We start from the raw sequence: 22,261 nt of genomic DNA, 5'->3' as shown, positions 1-22,261 counted from the left end.
TATCTTTTGGTGGTGGTTTGACATAAATATGTGCTATGTTTTCGCCGTAAAACATTTTAGAAATCTGACTTGCTGGCTAGATGAACAAGGTGTTTATCTTTCATTTGAGCTATTGGACTTGTTAATGTGTGGAGGTTAAATATTTCTAAGAATATTTTTGCATTCTGTGCGCCACTGTGTCAGTTGAGCAGGGGGGGATGGTACCCCTAGAGGTACGTGTGGGGTGAACAGGTTATTAATTCAACTGTCATACTTCATCAGAAACCCAAAATATATGTTTGTAAACAACGTAAATGTAAACAAACACTGCATAGGCTAAAAACATTGTTACAATTTTGAAAGTGGTTATAGTTCTCCAAAACAGAGACGCTGAGCTTCATTATTGTTTCAACTCCAGATTCAAGCTATAGAATAAAAGTAGTTTGATATATCTACATATATATATTTTTTTTATTAATTGACAAATAAATAGAAAGTACACTCACACTCTGTCTCGTCTGGTCCCGTTGAGCAGTAGGCTCAGCTCCAGTTTGGTTGCCTCATCCAGGAACGTCACTTTCTTCCCAGTCGCAAACTCAGCCTTCGCTCCCAGAGTCAGGTTCCTGATTGAAATGATCAGATCATTTCACATCTCAAACAGGTTTATGAGATTATAAAGCCCAAAGTATTATGACACATTTATGGGACTAAAATGAATCTGTATGGATGAGAAAATAAAGATCCTTTTATCTCTACTCTACTATTCTCTACTCTACTCTACTGATCTCTACTCTACTATTCTCTACTCTACTCTACTATTCTCTACTCTACTCTACTGATCTCTACTCTACTCTACTGATCTCTACTCTACTCTACTGATCTCTACTCTACTCTACTATTCTCTACTCTACTCTACTGATCTCTACTCTACTCTACTCTACTCTACTATTCTCTACTCTACTCTACTATTCTCTACTCTACTCTACTATTCTCTACTCTACTCTACTGATCTCTACTCTACTCTACTGATCTCTACTCTACTCTACTCTACTCTACTCTACTATTCTCTACTCTACTCTACTATTCTCTACTCTACTTACTGATCTCTACTCTACTCTACTGATCTCTACTCTACTCTACTGATCTCTACTCTACTCTACTGATCTCTACTCTACTCTACTATTCTCTACTCTACTCTACTATTCTCTACTCTACTCTACTGATCTCTACTCTACTCTACTATTCTCTACTCTACTCTACTATTCTCTACTCTACTCTACTGATCTCTACTCTACTCTACTATTCTCTACTCTACTCTACTATTCTCTACTCTACTCTACTGATCTCTACTCTACTCTACTATTCTCTACTCTACTCTACTATTCTCTACTCTACTCTACTGATCTCTACTCTACTCTACTATTCTCTACTCTACTCTACTGATCTCTACTCTACTCTACTAATCTCTACTCTACTCTACTATTCTCTACTCTACTCTACTGATCTCTACTCTACTCTACTCTACTGATCTCTACTCTACTCTACTGATCTCTACTCTACTATTCTCTACTCTACTCTACTCTACTATTCTCTACTCTACTCTACTCTACTCTACTCTACTCTACTCTACTATTCTCTACTCTACTCTACTCTACTCTACTCTACTATTCTCTACTCTACTATTCTCTACTCTACTCTACTGATCTCTACTCTACTCTACTCTACTGATCTCTACTCTACTGATCTCTACTCTACTATTCTCTACTCTACTCTACTCTACTATTCTCTACTCTACTCTACTCTACTCTACTATTCTCTACTCTACTCTACTGATCTCTACTCTACTCTACTGATCTCTACTCTACTCTACTAATCTCTACTCTACTAATCCCTACTCTACTCTACTAAACTCTACTAATCTCTACTCTACTCTACTAAATTCTAATCTACTAATCTCTACTCTACTCTACTATTCTCTACTCTACTCTACTCTACTGATCTCTACTCTACTCTACTAATCTCTACTCTACTAATCTCTACTCTACTCTACTATTCTCTACTCTACTCTACTGATCTCTACTCTACTCTACTGATCTCTACTCTACTCTACTGATCTCTACTCTACTCTACTGATCTCTACTCTACTCTACTAATCTCTACTCTACTCTACTAATCTCTACTCTACTCTACTAATCTCTACTCTACTAATCCCTACTCTACTCTACTAAACTCTACTCTACTCTACTAAACTCTAATCTACTAATCTCTACTCTACTAATCCCTACTCTACTCTACTAATCTCTACTCTACTAATCCCTACTCTACTCTACTAAACTATACTCTACTCTACTAAACTCTACTAATCTCTACTCTACTAATCCCTACTCTACTCTACTAAACTCTACTAATCTCTACTCTACTAATCCCCACTCTACTCTACTAAACTCTACTAATCTCTACTCTACTAATCCCCACTCTACTCTACTAAACTCCACTCTACTAAACTCCACTCTACTAAACTCTACTAATCTCTACTCTACTAATCCCCACTCTACTAAACTCTACTAATCTCTACTCTACTAATCCCCACTCTACTCTACTAAACTCCACTCTACTAAACTCTACTAATCCCCACTCTACTCTACTAAACTCTACTAATCTCTACTCTACTAAACTCTACTCTACTAAACTCTACTAATCCCCACTCTACTCTACTAAACTCTACTCTACTCTACTAATCCCCACTCTACTCTACTAAACTATACTCTACTCTACTAATCCCCACTCTACTCTACTAAACTCCACTCTACTAAACTCTACTAATCTCTACTCTACTAATCCCCACTCTACTCTACCAAACTCCACTCTACTAAACTCTACTAATCCCCACTCTACTCTACTAAACTCTACTCTACTAAACTCTACTAATCTCTACTCTACTAAACTCTACTCTACTAAACTCTACTAATCTCTACTCTACTAAACTCTACTCTACTCTACTAATCCCCACTCTACTCTACTAAACTATACTCTACTCTACTAATCCCCACTCTACTCTACTAAACTCCACTCTACTAAACTCTACTAATCTCTACTCTACTAATCCCCACTCTACTCTACTAAACTCCACTCTACTAAACTCTACTAATCCCCACTCTACTCTACTAAACTCTACTCTACTAAACTCTACTAATCCCCACTCTACTCTACTAAACTCTACTCTACTCTACTAATCCCCACTCTACTCTACTAAACTATACTCTACTAAACTCTACTAATCCCCACTCTACTCTACTAAACTATACTCTACTAAACTCTACTCTACTAAACTCTACTAATCCCCACTCTACTCTACTAAACTCTACTCTACTAATCCCCACTCTACTCTACTAAACTCCACTCTACTAAACTCCACTCTACTAAACTCTACTAATCTCTACTCTACTAATCCCCACTCTACTCTACTAAACTCCACTCTACTAAACTCTACTAATCTCTACTCTACTAATCCCCACTCTACTCTACTAAACTCCACTCTACTAAACTCTACTAATCCCCACTCTACTCTACTAAACTCTATTCTACTAAACTCTACTAATCTCTACTCTACTAAACTCTACTCTACTAAACTCTACTAATCCCCACTCTACTCTACTAAACTCTACTCTACTAAACTCTACTAATCTCTACTCTACTAAACTCTACTCTACTAAACTCTACTAATCCCCACTCTACTCTACTAAACTCTACTCTACTCTACTAATCCCCACTCTACACTACTAAACTCTACTCTACTCTACTAATCCCCACTCTACTCTACTAAACTCTACTAATCAGTACTCCTTTTATTTTTATTCCAGAGGGGAGAGAGCGAGACACAGCTGCATGTGAGCTCCTGCATTTTTCAGCATGTTTTTATAAAAAGATAGATTTGGAGTTAGATAAACTTAGATTTTTTTGAAAGGGACATATACAGGATGCTACCTTCCACAGCATAACCTTCACCCCAGATCAAAACTCCAAACCTAAAAAATTACCTGGAAGGATTCCTACTACCAAGGATTCCTTTTTCCAAGATATACAGCGGGTGCTCTGGCAAACAAACAGCAGAGACCTGAGGACACCATCCAACCTGGAACTGAGTGAGTAATGTTTGGTTTGATGCTATTTTGGAAGCCAAGATGAAAAATTAAAAATAAAGTACATTACAATGCTATATTTTACTTTATGGGGACTGAACGCTAAGTTCAGGCTACCAAGCCTGCTAGGACAGACAAGATACAACTTCAATTACCACTGAGGTGTGAAGTGAGAGGTGTCAAAGCCTTTGAGCCCAACAATGGCAGGAGTCTCTCCCAGCCTATCCCACCCAAATCCAGAGGCTAATTAAGCCCCCTCCCACTGTTCAGAGACCATCCCCAGGCATGTTCTACAAGAACTCTGCCTCCAGAAAAATGGTTCTCCCAAGTGGGTGTGACACCTACTCCTGTTGCCTGCTGCACCCCCAGCGAAAAAGGTGCAGGAAGATCAGGCTCTAGGGCAGCAAAACTATTTGTTGTTTGTATCCTCTCCAGGCCTCTCGCTGGGAGTGTAGGCTGCTTTGCAGCAGGCCGCTGTCTTCGGCTTCCATGGCTCGTGAGATGCGGCCATCGTTGATTGTCATGCTCTTCTTGCTGTGCTCCTTCGAGTCCGCTATGAAATGGGGGAGGAGAGGCAGGAGATGGCTCCCCTGGCGAACAAACTCCGGGCAACACCGGCCAGTCGGATAACGACAAACGACAAGACGGAGATGCATTCAACATGCGTGAACGCCGCCCAGCCACCTGTGTAGAAAAGGTAAGAATTCCATGATCAAGGAAGTCACCTCAAGCCTATAATCCTCGGCAAGTAAACTATTGCCGCATTGGAACTCTAAGTGATCCAGTTTGTCCTGAAACAAAGCGTAGAAGATACAGATCCTGCCACATTGGAACTCTAAGTGATCCAGTTTGTCCTGATCCAAAGCGTAGTAGATACAGATCCTGCCACATTGGAACTCTAAGTGATCCAGTTTGTCCTGAAACAAAGCGTAGTAGGGCTCCATGGGGCTCCATGGGAAAACAGATCTGGGATCATTCATTTACCTCTCCAGACAAAGAGGGCTCCATGGGAAAACAGATCTGGGATCATTCATTTGCCTCTCCAGACAAAGAGGGCTCCATTGGAAAACAGATCTGGGACTACCTTCGTTAGCTTGATTGTTAACGTTAGCAGTTTAGCTGGGTTAGCGGCTCTTTTCAAGCAGACTTTAACCTGTCTGTTAAGCAGGTGATGGTTAACGTTAGCAGTTTAGCTGGGTTAGCGGCTCTTTTCAAGCAGACTTTAACCTGTCTGTTAAGCAGGTGATGGTTAACGTTAGCAGTTTAGCTAGGTTAGCGGCTCTTTTCAAGCAGACTTTAACCTGTCTGTTAAGCAGGTGATGGTTAACGTTAGCAGTTTAGCTAGGTTAGCGGCTCTTTTCAAGCAGACTTTAACCTGTCTGTTAAGCAGGTGATGGTTAACGTTAGCAGTTTAGCTAGGTTAGTGGCTCTTTTCAAGCAGACTTTAACCTGTCTGTTGAACAGGATTACGGGTGAAGAAATAGCGGACCTAGTTGTTAAAAGTTAACCGTGTCGTGGAATCCATGCAAAAACAAGTTCGGTATTTATGTTTAACAAAGACTGGCTATACCTTAGTTAAAATAACAAACCGAGTGCTTCCAGTATACCGTGTTCAGCTGCCCACTATGATGACGTAAGATAGTGTTGGAGAGTGATCCATCCTCAGTGGTAGGGCCTAGTTATCCTCAGGCTTTAGTTAGGGCCTAGTTATCCTCAGGCTTTAGTTAGGGCCTAGTTATCCTCAGGCTTTAGTTATAACCTAGTTATCCTCAGGCTTTAGTTAGGGCCTAGTTATCCTCAGGCTTTAGTTATAACCTAGTTATCCTCAGGCTTTAGTTAGGGCCTAGTTATCCTCAGGCTTTAGTTATAACCTAGTTATCCTCAGGCTTTAGTTAGGGCCTAGTTATCCTCAGGCTTTAGTTATAACCTAGTTATCCTCAGGCTTTAGTTAGGGCCTAGTTATCCTCAGGCTTTAGTTATAAACTAGTTATCCTCAGGCTTTAGTTATAACCTAGTTATCCTCAGGCTTTAGTTAGGGCCTAGTTATCCTCAGGCTTTAGTTATAACCTAGTTATCCTCAGGCTTTAGTTAGGGCCTAGTTATCCTCAGGCTTTAGTTATAAACTAGTTATCCTCAGACTTTAGTTATAACCTAGTTATCCTCAGGCTTTAGTTATAAACTAGTTATCCTCAGGCTTTAGTTATAACCTAGTTATCCTCAGGCTTTAGTTAGGGCCTAGTTATCCTCAGGCTTTAGTTAGGGCCTAGTTATCCTCAGGCTTTAGTTATAAACTAGTTATCCTCAGGCTTTAGTTAGGGCCTAGTTATCCTCAGGCTTTAGTTATAAACTAGTTATCCTCAGGCTTTAGTTATAAACTAGTTATCCTCAGACTTTAGTCATAAACTAGTTATCCTCAGGCTTTAGTTAGGGCCTAGTTATCCTCAGACTTTAGTTATAAACTAGTTATCCTCAGACTTTAGTTATAACCTAGTTATCCTCAGGCTTTAGTTATAAACTAGTTATCCTCAGGCTTTAGTTATAAACTAGTTATCCTCAGACTTTAGTTAGGGCCTAGTTATCCTCAGGCTTTAGTTATAAACGAGTTATCCTCAGGCCTTAGTTAGGGCCTAGTTATCCTCAGACTTTAGTTAAGGCCTAGTTATCCTTGACATTGTGGTCTGAAAATCCTGGCTCATAGGCCACGTCAGACCTGCAAGTCACAATATGGTGGTTTGTGAAGTGATTAGTAATTCCTATTGGAATCCAGCCAGAGGAATATTTTATCAAAACAACCTGCACTCAGAATGACTGCTTTGGTGAAGGTAGGGTGACCACATGTCCCAGATTGCACAGGACCGTTCTGCATTTTGTCGCTCTGTCCTACAACCAAACAATCATGTCCTGCGCTTTAACAAATTCAAACTCCACTCATTCTGATTTGTTGCGTATTTCAGTCAGACATTCCAATCTGTCTCTTGGAGTCACATTGTGTTTATGAAAAGATACACACTCAGTGGCCAGTTTATTAGGTACACCACCCCGCTTACCAAAATGGTTAGCTCCAACAGACAGCCATGGCTTTCTATAGAAAGTAGGCAGACAGGGATCGAGACATTCATTTGCTGTTGGATTGAATGCTAGAATAGGCTAAACTAGTGACCTAAGTGACATTGGGTGTGGTATTATCGTTCGTGACAGGTGTGTCAGTTCCAGTATCTCAGAAACGGCCTCCTGGGCTTTTCACGCACGACAGTGTGCAGGTTTACCGAGAAAGGTGAGACAAACAGAACACATCCAGTCAGCGGCAGTCCTGTGGCTGAAAACAGCTCGTTGATGAGAGAGGTGGAAGGAGAAAGGCAAGAATCGTGCAAGCTAACAGGCTGGCCACAAACAGGTAAATAACGGTACTGTACAACAGTGGTGTGCAGAACGGCATCTCGGAACGCACAACCCGTCGGTTCTTGTCACGGATTGGCTATTGCGGCAGACAACCACACTGGGTTCCTATCAGTGGAAAAACATTGCCTGGCCCGACGAAATCCCAGATCCTGTTGCGTCATGCTGACGGCAGAGTCAGGATTTGGCGTAATCAGCATGAGTCCATGGCCCCATCCCGCCTGGTGTCAACGGTACACACATTTTAAAGAAAAATAAGAGTTCTATAAAAAAATATTCACTAAATAAACTAAAAGTGAGCGGACCAAGTCATTTGGCGTCACTTTAAAGCGGAAAGGTGGAATAAACGAGTCAGGAGTAGGTTTTCTTGATCAAACACAGCTCTCTACTGAGGGATTTCTGTCAATACAAGTTGGGCTACTATCCGTGAGTCCAGCCTGCCCTCTGGTGGTCCTTCCACATAACTAAAAAACTAAAGAGCAAAAATAACGAGGCTATATACAGGGAGTACCGGTACAGAGTCAATGTGGAGGCTATATACAGGGGGTCCCAGTACAGAGTCAATGTGGAGGCTGTATACAGGGGGTACCGGTACAGAGTCAATGTGGAGGCTATATACAGGGGGTACTGGTACAGAGTCAATGTGGAGGCTATATACAGGGGGTACCGGTACAGAGTCAATGTGGAGACTATATACAGGGGGCACCGGTACAGAGTCAATATGGAGACTATATACAGGGGGTACCGGTACAGAGTCAATGTGGAGGCTATATACAGGGGATAACCGGTACAGAGTCAATATGGAGACTATATACAGGGGGTACCGGTACAGAGTCAATGTGGAGGCTATATACAGGGGGTACCGGTACAGAGTCAATGTGGAGGCTATATACAGGGGGTACTGGTACAGAGTCAATATGGAGACTATATACAGGGGGTACCGGTACAGAGTCAATGTGGAGGCTATATACAGGGGGTACTGGTACAGAGTCAATGTGGAGGCTATATACAGGGGGTACTGGTACAGAGTCAATGTGGAGGCTATATACAGGGTGTACCGGTACAGAGTCAATGTGGAGGCTATATACAGGGGGTACCGGTACAGAGTCAATGTGGAGGCTATATACAGGGGGTACCGGTACAGAGTCAATGTGGAGGCTATATACAGGGTGTACCGGTACAGAGTCAATGTGGAGGCTATATACAGGGGGGTACCGGTACAGAGTCAATGTAGAGGCTATATACAGGGTGTTATGGTACAGAGTCAATGTGGAGGCTATATACAGGGGGGTACCGGTACAGAGTCAATGTGGAGGCTATATACAGGGGGGTACCGGTACAGAGCCAATGTGGAGGCTATATACAGGGGGTACCGGTACAGAGTCATGTGGAGGCTATATACAGGGGGTACCGGTACAGAGTCAATGTGGAGGCTATATACAGGGGGTACCGGTACAGAGCCAATGTGGAGGCTATATACAGGGGATACCGGTACAGAGTCAATGTGGAGGCTATATACAGGGGTACCTGGTACAGAGTCAATGTGGAGGCTATATACAGGGGGTACCGGTACAGAGTCAATGTGGAGGCTATATACAGGGGGTACCGGTACAGAGTCAATGTGGAGGCTATATACAGGGGGTACCGGTACAGAGTCAATGTGGAGGCTATATACAGGGGGTAACCGGTACAGAGTCAATGTGGGAGGCTATATACAGGGGGTACCGGTACAGAGTCAATGGGAGGCTATATACAGGGGGTACCGGTACAGAGTCAATGTGGAGGCTATATACAGGGTGTTACGGTACAGAGTCAATGTGGAGGCTATATACAGGGGGTACCGGTACAGAGTCAATGTGGGAGGCTATATACAGGGTGTTACGGTACAGAGTCAATGTGGAGACTATATACAGGGGGTACCGGTACAGAGTCAATGTGGAGGCTATATACAGGGGGTACCGGTACAGAGTCAATGTGGAGGCTATATACAGGGGGTACCGGTACAGAGTCAATGTGGAGGCTATATACAGGGGGTACCGGTACAGAGTCAATGTGGAGGCTATATATACAGGGGGTACCAGTACAGAGTCAATGTGGAGGCTATATACAGGGGGTTACCGGTACAGAGTCAATGTGGAGGCTATATACAGGGGGTACTGGTACAGAGTCAATGTGGAGGCTATATACAGGGGGTACTGGTACAGAGTCAATGTGGAGGCTATATACAGGGGGTACCGGTACAGAGTCAATGTGGAGGCTATATACAGGGGGTACCGGTACAGAGTCAATGTGGAGGCTATATACAGGGGGGACGGTACAGAGTCAATGTGGAGGCTATATAACAGGGGGTACTAGTACAGAGTCAATGTGGAGGCTATCTACAGGGGGTACCGGTACAGAGTCAATGTGGAGGCTATATACAGGGGTACCGGTACAGAGTCAATGTGGAGGCTATATACAGGGGGTACCGGTACAGAGTCAATGTGGAGGCTATATACAGGGGGTACCGGTACAGAGTCAATGTGGAGGCTATATACAGGGGGTACCGGTACAGAGTCAATGTGGAGGCTATATACAGGGGGTACCGGTACAGAGTCAATGTGGAGGCTATATACAGGGGTACCGGTACAGAGTCAATGTGGAGGCTATATACAGGGGTACCGGTACAGAGTCAATGTGGAGGCTATATACAGGGGGTACCGGTACAGAGTCAATGTGGAGGCTATATACAGGGGGTACCGGTACAGAGTCAATGTGGAGGCTATATACAGGGGTACCGGTACAGAGTCAATGTGGAGGCTATATACAGGGGGTACCGGTACAGAGTCAATGTGGAGGCTATATACAGGGGGTACCGGTACAGAGTCAATGTGGAGGCTATATACAGGGTATTACGGTACAGAGTCAATGTGGAGTCTATATACAGGGGGTATTGGTACAGAGTCAATGTGGAGGCTATATACAGGGGGTACCGGTACAGAGTCAATGTGGAGGCTATATACAGGGGGTACTGGTACAGAGTCAATGTGGAGGCTATATACAGGGGGTACTGGTACAGAGTCAATGTGGAGACTATATACAGGGGGTACCGGTACAGAGTCAATGTGGAGGCTATATATACAGGGGTACCGGTACAGAGTCAATGTGGAGGCTATATACAGGGGTTACGGTACAGAGTCAATGTGGAGGCTATATACAGGGGGTACCGGTACAGAGTCAATGTGGAGGCTATATACAGGGGGTACCGGTACAGAGTCAATGTGGAGGCTATATACAGGGGTACCGGTACAGAGTCAATGTGGAGGCTATATACAGGGGGTACCGGTACAGAGTCAATGTGGAGGCTATATACAGGGGTACTGGTACAGAGTCAATGTGGAGGCTATATACAGGGGGTACCGGTACAGAGTCAATGTGGAGGCTATATACAGGGGGTACCGGTACAGAGTCAATGTGGAGGCTATATACAGGGGTACCGGTACAGAGTCAATGTGGAGGCTATATACAGGGGGTACCGGTACAGAGTCAATGTGGAGGCTATATACAGGGGTACCGGTACAGAGTCAATGTGGAGGCTATATACAGGGGGTACCGGTACAGAGTCAATGTGGAGGTTATATACAGGGGTACCAGTACAGAGTCAATGTGGAGGCTATATACAGGGGGTACCGGTACAGAGTCAATGTGGAGGCTATATACAGGGGTACTAGTACAGAGTCAATGTGGAGGCTATATACAGGGGGTACCGGTACAGAGTCAATGTGGAGGCTATATACAGGGGGTACCGGTACAGAGTCAATGTGGAGGCTATATACAGGGGGTACTGGTACAGAGTCAATGTGGAGGCTATATACAGGGGGTACTGGTACAGAGTCAATGTGGAGGCTATATACAGGGGGTACCGGTACAGAGTCAATGTGGAGGCTATATACAGGGGTACCGGTACAGAGTCAATGTGGAGGCTATATACAGGGGGTACCGGTACAGAGTCAATGTGGAGGCTATATACAGGGGTACCGGTACAGAGTCAATGTGGAGGCTATATACAGGGGGTACCGGTACAGAGTCAATGTGGAGGCTATATACAGGGGGTACCGGTACAATGTGGAGGCTATATACAGGGGGTACCGGTACAATGTGGAGGCTATATACAGGGGGTACCGGTACAGAGTCAATGTGGAGGCTAAATACAGGGGGTACATGTACAGAGTCAATGTGGAGGCTATATACAGGGGGTACCGGTACAGAGTCAATGTGGAGGCTATATACAGGGGGTACCGGTACAGAGTCAATGTGGAGGCTATATACAGGGGGTACCGGTACAGAGTCAATGTGGAGGCTATATACAGGGGGTACCGGTACAGAGTCAATGTGGAGGCTATATACAGGGGGTACCGGTACAGAGTCAATGTGGAGGCTATATACAGGGGGTACCGGTACAGAGTCAATGTGGAGGCTATATACAGGGGGTACCGGTACAGAGTCAATGTGGAGGCTATATACAGGGGGTACCGGTACAGAGTCAATGTGGAGGCTATATACAGGGGGTACCGGTACAGAGTCAATGTGGAGGCTATATACAGGGGGTACCGGTACAGAGTCAATGTGGAGGCTATATACAGGGGGTACCGGTACAATGTGGAGGCTATATACAGGGTGTTATGGTACAGAGTCAATGTGGAGGCTATATACAGGGTGTTACGGTACAGAGTCAATGTGGAGGCTATATACAGGGGGTACCGGTACAGAGTCAATGTGGAGGCTATATACAGGGGGTACCGGTACAGAGTCAATGTGGAGGCTATATACAGGGGGTACCGGTACAGAGTCAATGTGGAGGCTATATACAGGGGGTACCGGTACAGAGTCAATGTGGAGGCTATATACAGGGGGTACCGGTACAATGTGGAGGCTATATACAGGGGTTACGGTACAGAGTCAATGTGGAGGCTATATACAGGGGGTACCGGTACAGAGTCAATGTGGAGGCTATATACAGGGGTACCGGTACAGAGTCAATGTGGAGGCTATATACAGGGGGTACCGGTACAGAGTCAATGTGGAGGCTATATACAGGGGGTACCGTACAGAGTCAATGTGGAGGCTATATACAGGGGGTACCGGTACAGAGTCAATGTGGAGGCTATATACAGGGGGTACAGAGTCAATGTGGAGGCTATATACAGGGGGTACCGGTACAGAGTCAATGTGGAGGCTATATACAGGGGGTACCGGTACAGAGTCAATGTGGAGGCTATATACAGGGGGTACAGAGTCAATGTGGAGGCTATATACAGGGGGTACAGAGTCAATGTGGAGGCTATATACAGGGGGTACCGGTACAGAGTCAATGTGGAGGCTATATACAGGGGGTACCGGTACAGAGTCAATGTGGAGGCTATATACAGGGGGTACCGGTACAGAGTCAATGTGGAGGCTATATACAGGGGGTACGGTACAGAGTCAATGTGGAGGCTATATACAGGGTACAGAGTCAATGTGGAGGCTATATACAGGGGGTACCGGTACAGAGTCAATGTGGAGGCTATATACAGGGGGTACCGGTACAGAGTCAATGTGGAGGCTATATACAGGGGGTACCGGTACAGAGTCAATGTGGAGGCTATATACAGGGGGTACCGGTACAGAGTCAATGTGGAGGCTATATACAGGGGGTACCGGTACAGAGTCAATGTGGAGGCTATATACAGGGGTACCGGTACAGAGTCAATGTGGAGGCTATATACAGGGGGTACCGGTACAGAGTCAATGTGGAGGCTATATACAGGGGGTACCGGTACAGAGTCAATGTGGAGGCTATATACAGGGGGTACAGAGTCAATGTGGAGGCTATATACAGGGGGTACCGGTACAGAGTCAATGTGGAGGCTATATACAGGGGGTACCGGTACAGAGTCAATGTGGAGGCTATATACAGGGGGTACCGGTACAGAGTCAATGTGGAGGCTATATACAGGGGTACCGGTACAGAGTCAATGTGGAGGCTATATACAGGGGGTACCGGTACAGAGTCAATGTGGAGGCTATATACAGGGGGTACAGAGTCAATGTGGAGGCTATATACAGGGGGTACCGGTACAGAGTCAATGTGGAGGCTATATACAGGGGGTACCGGTACAGAGTCAATGTGGAGGCTATATACAGGGGGTACCGAGTCAATGTGGAGGCTATATACAGGGGGTACCGGTACAGAGTCAATGTGGAGGCTATATACAGGGGGTACCGGTACAGAGTCAATGTGGAGGCTATATACAGGGGGTACCGGTACAGAGTCAATGTGGAGGCTATATACAGGGGGTACCGGTACAGAGTCAATGTGGAGGCTATATACAGGGGTACCGGTACAGAGTCAATGTGGAGGCTATATACAGGGGTACCGGTACAGAGTCAATGTGGAGGCTATATACAGGGGGTACCGGTACAGAGTCAATGTGGAGGCTATATACAGGGGGTACCGGTACAGAGTCAATGTGGAGGCTATATACAGGGGGTACCGGTACAGAGTCAATGTGGAGGCTATATACAGGGGGTACCGGTACAGAGTCAATGTGGAGGCTATATACAGGGGGTACCGGTACAGAGTCAATGTGGAGGCTATATACAGGGGGTACCGGTACAGAGTCAATGTGGAGGCTATATACAGGGGGTACCGGTACAGAGTCAATGTGGAGGCTATATACAGGGGGTACCGGGTCAATGTGGAGGCTATATACAGGGGGTACCGGTACAGAGTCAATGTGGAGGCTATATACAGGGGGTACCGGTACAGAGTCAATGTGGAGGCTATATACAGGGGGTACCGGTACAGAGTCAATGTGGAGGCTATATACAGGGGGTACCGGTACAGAGTCAATGTGGAGGCTATATACAGGGGGTACCGGTACAGAGTCAATGTGGAGGCTATATACAGGGGGTACCGGTACAGAGTCAATGTGGAGGCTATATACAGGGGTACCGGTACAGAGTCAATGTGGAGGCTATATACAGGGGGTACCGGTACAGAGTCAATGTGGAGGCTATATACAGGGGGTACCGGTACAATGTGGAGGCTATATACAGGGGTACCGGTACAATGTGGAGGCTATATACAGGGGGTACCGGTACAGAGTCAATGTGGAGGCTATATACAGGGGGTACATGTACAGAGTCAATGTGGAGGCTATATACAGGGGGTACCGGTACAGAGTCAATGTGGAGGCTATATACAGGGGGTACCGGTACAGAGTCAATGTGGAGGCTATATACAGGGGTACCGGTACAGAGTCAATGTGGAGGCTATATACAGGGGGTACCGGTACAGAGTCAATGTGGAGGCTATATACAGGGGGTACCGGTACAGAGTCAATGTGGAGGCTATATACAGGGGGTACCGGTACAGAGTCAATGTGGAGGCTATATACAGGGGGTACCGGTACAGAGTCAATGTGGAGGCTATATACAGGGGGTACCGGTACAGAGTCAATGTGGAGGCTATATACAGGGGGTACCGGTACAGAGTCAATGTGGAGGCTATATACAGGGGGTACCGGTACAGAGTCAATGTGGAGGCTATATACAGGGGGTACCGGTACAGAGTCAATGTGGAGGCTATATACAGGGTGTTACGGTACAGAGTCAATGTGGAGGCTATATACAGGGGTTATGGTACAGAGTCAATGTGGAGGCTATATACAGGGGTACCAGTACAGAGTCAATGTGGAGGCTATATACAGGGGGTACCAGTACAGAGTCAATGTGGAGGCTATATACAGGGGGTACCGGTACAGAGTCAATGTGGAGGCTATATACAGGGGGTACCGGTACAGAGTCAATGTGGAGGCTATATACAGGGGGTACCGGTACAATGTGGAGGCTATATACAGGGTGTTATGGTACAGAGTCAATGTGGAGGCTATATACAGGGGGTACCAGTACAGAGTCAATGTGGAGGCTATATACAGGGGGTACCGGTACAGAGTCAATGTGGAGGCTATATACAGGGGGTACAGAGTCAATGTGGAGGCTATATACAGGGGTACCAGTACAGAGTCAATGTGGAGGCTATATACAGGGGGTACCGGTACAGAGTCAATGTGGAGGCTATATACAGGGGGTACAGAGTCAATGTGGAGGCTATATACAGGGGGTACCGGTACAGAGTCAATGTGGAGGCTATATACAGGGGGTACCGGTACAGAGTCAATGTGGAGGCTATATACAGGGGGTACAGAGTCAATGTGGAGGCTATATACAGGGGGTACAGAGTCAATGTGGAGGCTATATACAGGGGGTACCGGTACAGAGTCAATGTGGAGGCTATATACAGGGGGTACCGGTACAGAGTCAATGTGGAGGCTATATACAGGGGATACCGGTACAGAGTCAATGTGGAGGCTATATACAGGGGGTACCGGTACAGAGTCAATGTGGAGGCTATATACAGGGGGTACAGAGTCAATGTGGAGGCTATATACAGGGGGTACCGGTACAGAGTCAATGTGGAGGCTATATACAGGGGGTACCGGTACAGAGTCAATGTGGAGGCTATATACAGGGGGTACCGGTACAGAGTCAATGTGGAGGCTATATACAGGGGGTACCGGTACAGAGTCAATGTGGAGGCTATATACAGGGGTACCGGTACAGAGTCAATGTGGAGGCTATATACAGGGGGCACCGGTACAGAGTCAATGTGGAGGCTATATACAGGGGGTACTGGTACAGAGTCAATGTGGAGGCTATATACAGGGGGTACCGGTACAGAGTCAATGTGGAGGCTATATACAGGGGTACAGAGTCAATGTGGAGGCTATATACAGGGGGTACCGGTACAGAGTCAATGTGGAGGCTATATACAGGGGGTACCGGTACAGAGTCAATGTGGAGGCTATATACAGGGGGTACCGGTACAGAGTCAATGTGGAGGCTATATACAGGGGGTACCGGTACAGAGTCAATGCGGAGGCTATATACAGGGGGTACCGGTACAGAGTCAATGTGGAGGCTATATACAGGGGGCACCGGTACAGAGTCAATGTGGAGGCTATATACAGGGGGTACCGGTACAGAGTCAATGTGGAGGCTATATACAGGGGGTACCGGTACAGAGTCAATGTGGAGGCTATATACAGGGGGTACCGGTACAGAGTCAATGTGGAGGCTATATACAGGTGGTACCGGTACAGAGTCAATGTGGAGGCTATATACAGGGGGTACTGGTACAGAGTCAATGTGGAGGCTATATACAGGGGTACCGGTACAGAGTCAATGTAGAGGCCTATACACGGGGGTACCGGTACAGAGTCAATGTGGAGGCTATATACAGGGGGTACCGGTACAGAGTCAATGTAGAGGCTATATACAGGGGGTACCGGTACAGAGTCAATGTGGAGGCTATATACAGGGGGTACCGGTACAGAGTCAATGTGGAGGCTATATACAGGTGGTACCGGTACAGAGTCAATGTGGAGGCTATATACAGGGGGTACCAGTACAGAGTCAATGTGGAGGCTATATACAGGGGGTACCGGTACAGAGTCACATGTGGAGGCTATATACAGGGGGTACCGGTACAGAGTCAATGTGGAGGCTATATACAGGGGGTACCGGTACAGAGTCAATGTGGAGGCTATATACAGGGGGTAATTTATTTATATAGCCCCTTCGTACATCAGCTGATATCTCAAAGTGCTGTACAGAAACCCAGCCTAAAACCCCTAACAGCAAGCAATGCAGGTCTAGAAGCACGTCCTCTCTACTATACTGCTCTACTTTACTGCTCTACACTACTGCTCTACTCTACTATACTGCTCTACTCTACTGCTCTACACTACTATACTGCTCTACTCTACTATACTGCTCTACACTACTATACTGCTCTACTATACTGCTCTACACTACTATACTGCTCTACTATACTGCCGTATACACTACTATACTGCTCTACTCTACACTACTACTGCTCTACTCTACTATACTGCTCTACTCTACTGCTCTACACTACTATACTGCTCTACTCTACTATACTGCTCTACACTACTATACTGCTCTACTATACTGCTCTACACTACTATACTGCTCTACTATACTGCTCTACTCTACTATACTGCTCTACTTTACTGCTCTACTCTACTATACTGCTCTACTCTACTATACTGCTCTACACTACTATACTGCTCTACTCTACTGCTCTACTCTACTATACTGCTCTACTCTACTGCTCTACTCTACTATACTGCTCTACTTTACTGCTCTACTCTACTATACTGCTCTACTATACTGCTCTACTCTACTATACTGCTCTACTTTACTGCTCTACTCTACTATACTGGCTCTACTCTACTGCTCTACTCTACTATACTGCTCTACTCTACTATACACTCTACTGCTCTACACTACTAATACTCTCTACTCTACGGTCTACACTACTCTACTGCTCTACACTACTCTACTGCTCTACACTACTATACTACTCTACACTACTCTACTGCTCTACACTACTATACTACTCTACTCTACTGCTCTACACTACTATACTACTCTACTCTACTGCTCTACTATACTGCTCTACTCTACTGCTCTACTCTACTATACTGCTCTACACTACTATACTGCTCTACACTACTATACTGCTCTACTATACTGCTCTACTCTACTATACTGCTCTACTTTACTGCTCTACTGCTCTACACTACTATACTGCTCTACTCTACTATACTGCTCTACTATACTGCTCTACTCTACTATACTGCTCTACTTTACTGCTCTACTCTACTATACTGCTCTACTATACTGCTCTACTCTACTATACTGCTCTACTCTACTGCTCTACTTTACTGCTCTACTGCTCTACACTACTTTACTGCTCTACTCTACTATACTGCTCTACTCTACTGCTCTACTCTACTATACTGCTCTACTCTACTATACTACTCTACACTACTCTACTGCTCTACACTACTATACTACTCTACACTACTCTACTGCTCTACACTACTACTATACTACTCTACTCTACTGCTCTACACTACTATACTGCTCTACCCTACTATACTGCTCTACACTACTATACTGCTCTACTCTACTATACTGCTCTACTCTACTGCTCTACTCTACTGCTCTACTCTACTATACTGCTCTACCCTACTATACTGCTCTACTCTACTGCTCAACACTACTATACTGCTCTACTCTACTGCTCTACTCTACTATACTACTCTACTCTACTCTACTGCTCTACACTACTATACTACTCTACTCTACTGCTCTACACTACTATACTGCTCTACCCTACTATACTGCTCTACACTACTATACTGCTCTACTCTACTGCTCTACTCTACTCGACTGCTCTACCCTACTATACTGCTCTACTCTACTGCTCTACTATACTACCTTACTCTACTCTACTGCTCTACACTACTATACTGCTCTACTCTACTATACTGCTCTACTCCACTGCTCTACTCTACTATACTGCTCTACTCTACTATACTGCTCTACTTTTACTGCTCTACTCTACTGCTCTACACTACTATACTGCTCTACTCTACTGCTCTACTCTACTATACTGCTCTACCCTACTATACTGCTCTACACTACTGCTCTACTCTACTATACTGCTCTACTTTGCTGCTCTACTGCTCTACCCTACTATACTGCTCTACTATACTGCTCTACTCTACTATACTGCTCTACTCTACTATACTGCTCTACTCTACTATACTGCTCTACTTTACTGCTCTACTCTACTGCTCTACTCTACTGCTCTACACTACTATACTGCTCTACTCTACTGCTCTACTCTACTATACTGCTCTACCCTACTATACTGCTCTACTCTACTGCTCTACTCTACTATACTGCTCTACTATACTGCTCTACTTTACTGCTCTACTGCTCTACACTACTATACTGCTCTACTCTACTCTACTGCTCTACTCTACTCTACTGCTCTACTCTACTATACTGCTCTACTTTACTGCTCTACTCTACTCTACTGCTCTACTCTACTATACTGCTCTACTTTACTGCTCTACTCTACTGCTCTACACTACTATAGTGCTCTACTCTACTGCTCTACTCTACTATACTGCTCTACCCTACTTTACTGCTCTACTCTACTGCTCTACCCTACTCTACTGCTCTACCCTACTCTACTGCTCTACCCTACTATACTGCTCTACACTACTATACTGCTCTACTCTACTGCTCTACTCTACTGCTCTACCCTACTATACTGCTCTACTCTACTGCTCTACACTACTATACTGCTCTACTCTACTCTACAGCTCTACACTACTATACTGCTCTACTCTACTCTACAGCTCTACACTACTATACTGCTCTACTCTACAGCTCTACACTACTCTACTGCTCTACTCTACTGCTCTACACTACTATACTGCTCTACTATACTCTACTGCTCTACACTACTATATTGCTCTACTCTACTGCTCTACACTACTATACTGCTCTACTCTACTATACTGCTCTACTCTACTGCTCTACACTACTATACTGCTCTACTCTACTGCTCTACACTACTATACTGCTCTACTCTACATCTCTACACTACTATACTGCTCTACTCTACTGCTCTACACTACTATACTGCTCTACTCTACTGCTCTACACTACTATACTGCTCTACTCTACTGCTCTACACTACTTTACTGCTCTACTCTACTGCTCTACACTACTATACTGCTCTACTCTACTATACTGCTCTACTCTACTGCTCTACCCTACTATACTGCTCTACTCTACTGCTCTACACTACTATACTGCTCTACACTACTGCTCTACTCTACACTACTGTACTGCTCTACTCTACACTACTATACTGCTCTACACTACTACACTGCTCTACTATACTGCTCTACTCTACAATATGATACGGCTCTACTCTACTGCTCTACTATACTGCTCTAGTATGCTCTACTCTACTATACTGCTCTACACTACACTACTATACTGCTCTACTTTACTGCTCTACTCTACTATACTGCTCTACTCTACTGCTCTACTCTACCCTACTATACTGCTCTACTCTACTCTACTTCTCTACACTACACTACTATACTGCTCTACTCTACTATACTGCTCTACTCTACTATACTGCTCTACTCTACACTACTATACTGCTCTACTCTACTATACTGCTCTACTCTACTCTACTATACTGCTCTACACTACACTACTATACTGCTCTACTCTACTATACTGCTCTACTCTACACTACTATACTGCTCTACTCTACTATACTGCTCTACTCTACTCTACTCTACTGCTCTACTCTACTCTACTATACTGCTCTACTCTACTCTACTATACTGCTCTACTCTACTATACTGCTCTACTCTACTATACTGCTCTACTTTACTGCTCTACTCTACTGCTCTACACTACTATAGTGCTCTACTCTACTGCTCTACTCTACTATACTGCTCTACCCTACTTTACTGCTCTACTCTACTGCTCTACCCTACTCTACTGCTCTACCCTACTCTACTGCTCTACCCTACTATACTGCTCTACACTACTATACTGCTCTACTCTACTGCTCTACTCTACTGCTCTACCCTACTATACTGCTCTACTCTACTGCTCTACACTACTATACTGCTCTACTCTACTCTACAGCTCTACACTACTATACTGCTCTACTCTACTCTACAGCTCTACACTACTATACTGCTCTACTCTACAGCTCTACACTACTCTACTGCTCTACTCTACTGCTCTACACTACTATACTGCTCTTCTATACTCTACTGCTCTACACTACTATATTGCTCTACTCTACTGCTCTACACTACTATACTGCTCTACTCTACTATACTGCTCTACTCTACTGCTCTACACTACTATACTGCTCTACTCTACTGCTCTACACTACTATACTGCTCTACTCTACATCTCTACACTACTATACTGCTCTACTCTACTGCTCTACACTACTATACTGCTCTACTCTACTGCTCTACACTACTATACTGCTCTACTCTACTGCTCTACACTACTTTACTGCTCTACTCTACTGCTCTACACTACTATACTGCTCTACTCTACTATACTGCTCTACTCTACTGCTCTACCCTACTATACTGCTCTACTCTACTGCTCTACACTACTATACTGCTCTACACTACTGCTCTACTCTACACTACTGTACTGCTCTACTCTACACTACTATACTGCTCTACACTACTACACTGCTCTACTATACTGCTCTACTCTACAATATGATACGGCTCTACTCTACTGCTCTACTATACTGCTCTAGTATGCTCTACTCTACTATACTGCTCTACACTACACTACTATACTGCTCTACTTTACTGCTCTACTCTACTATACTGCTCTACTCTACTGCTCTACTCTACCCTACTATACTGCTCTACTCTACTCTACTGCTCTACACTACACTACTATACTGCTCTACTCTACTATACTGCTCTACTCTACTATACTGCTCTACTCTACACTACTATACTGCTCTACTCTACTATACTGCTCTACTCTACTCTACTATACTGCTCTACACTACACTACTATACTGCTCTACTCTACTATACTGCTCTACTCTACACTACTATACTGCTCTACTCTACTATACTGCTCTACTCTACTCTACTCTACTGCTCTACTCTACTCTACTATACTGCTCTACTCTACTCTACTATACTGCTCTACTCTACTATACTGCTCTACTCTACTATACTGCTCTACTCTACTATACTGCT

General features: G+C 44.8%; 1 protein-coding gene across 1 annotated transcript in view; it reads right to left on the bottom strand.

Annotated features, from left to right (window-relative positions):
• Positions 1–22,261, bottom strand: part of LOC109884233 (piezo-type mechanosensitive ion channel component 2-like) — a 243,994-nt gene that overhangs the window by 8,962 nt on the left and 212,771 nt on the right. The window contains exon 54 of the mRNA XM_031806768.1: positions 486–602. Within this exon, the coding sequence (XP_031662628.1) occupies positions 486–602 (117 nt within the window). The remainder of the gene's footprint in view (positions 1–485; positions 603–22,261) is intronic.

This window comes from Oncorhynchus kisutch, linkage group LG27, assembly GCF_002021735.2.
Source record: "Oncorhynchus kisutch isolate 150728-3 linkage group LG27, Okis_V2, whole genome shotgun sequence".
In the NCBI taxonomy this organism is placed as follows: Eukaryota; Metazoa; Chordata; class Actinopteri; order Salmoniformes; family Salmonidae; genus Oncorhynchus; species Oncorhynchus kisutch.
This window is presented reverse-complemented; position numbering and strand designations above follow the sequence as displayed.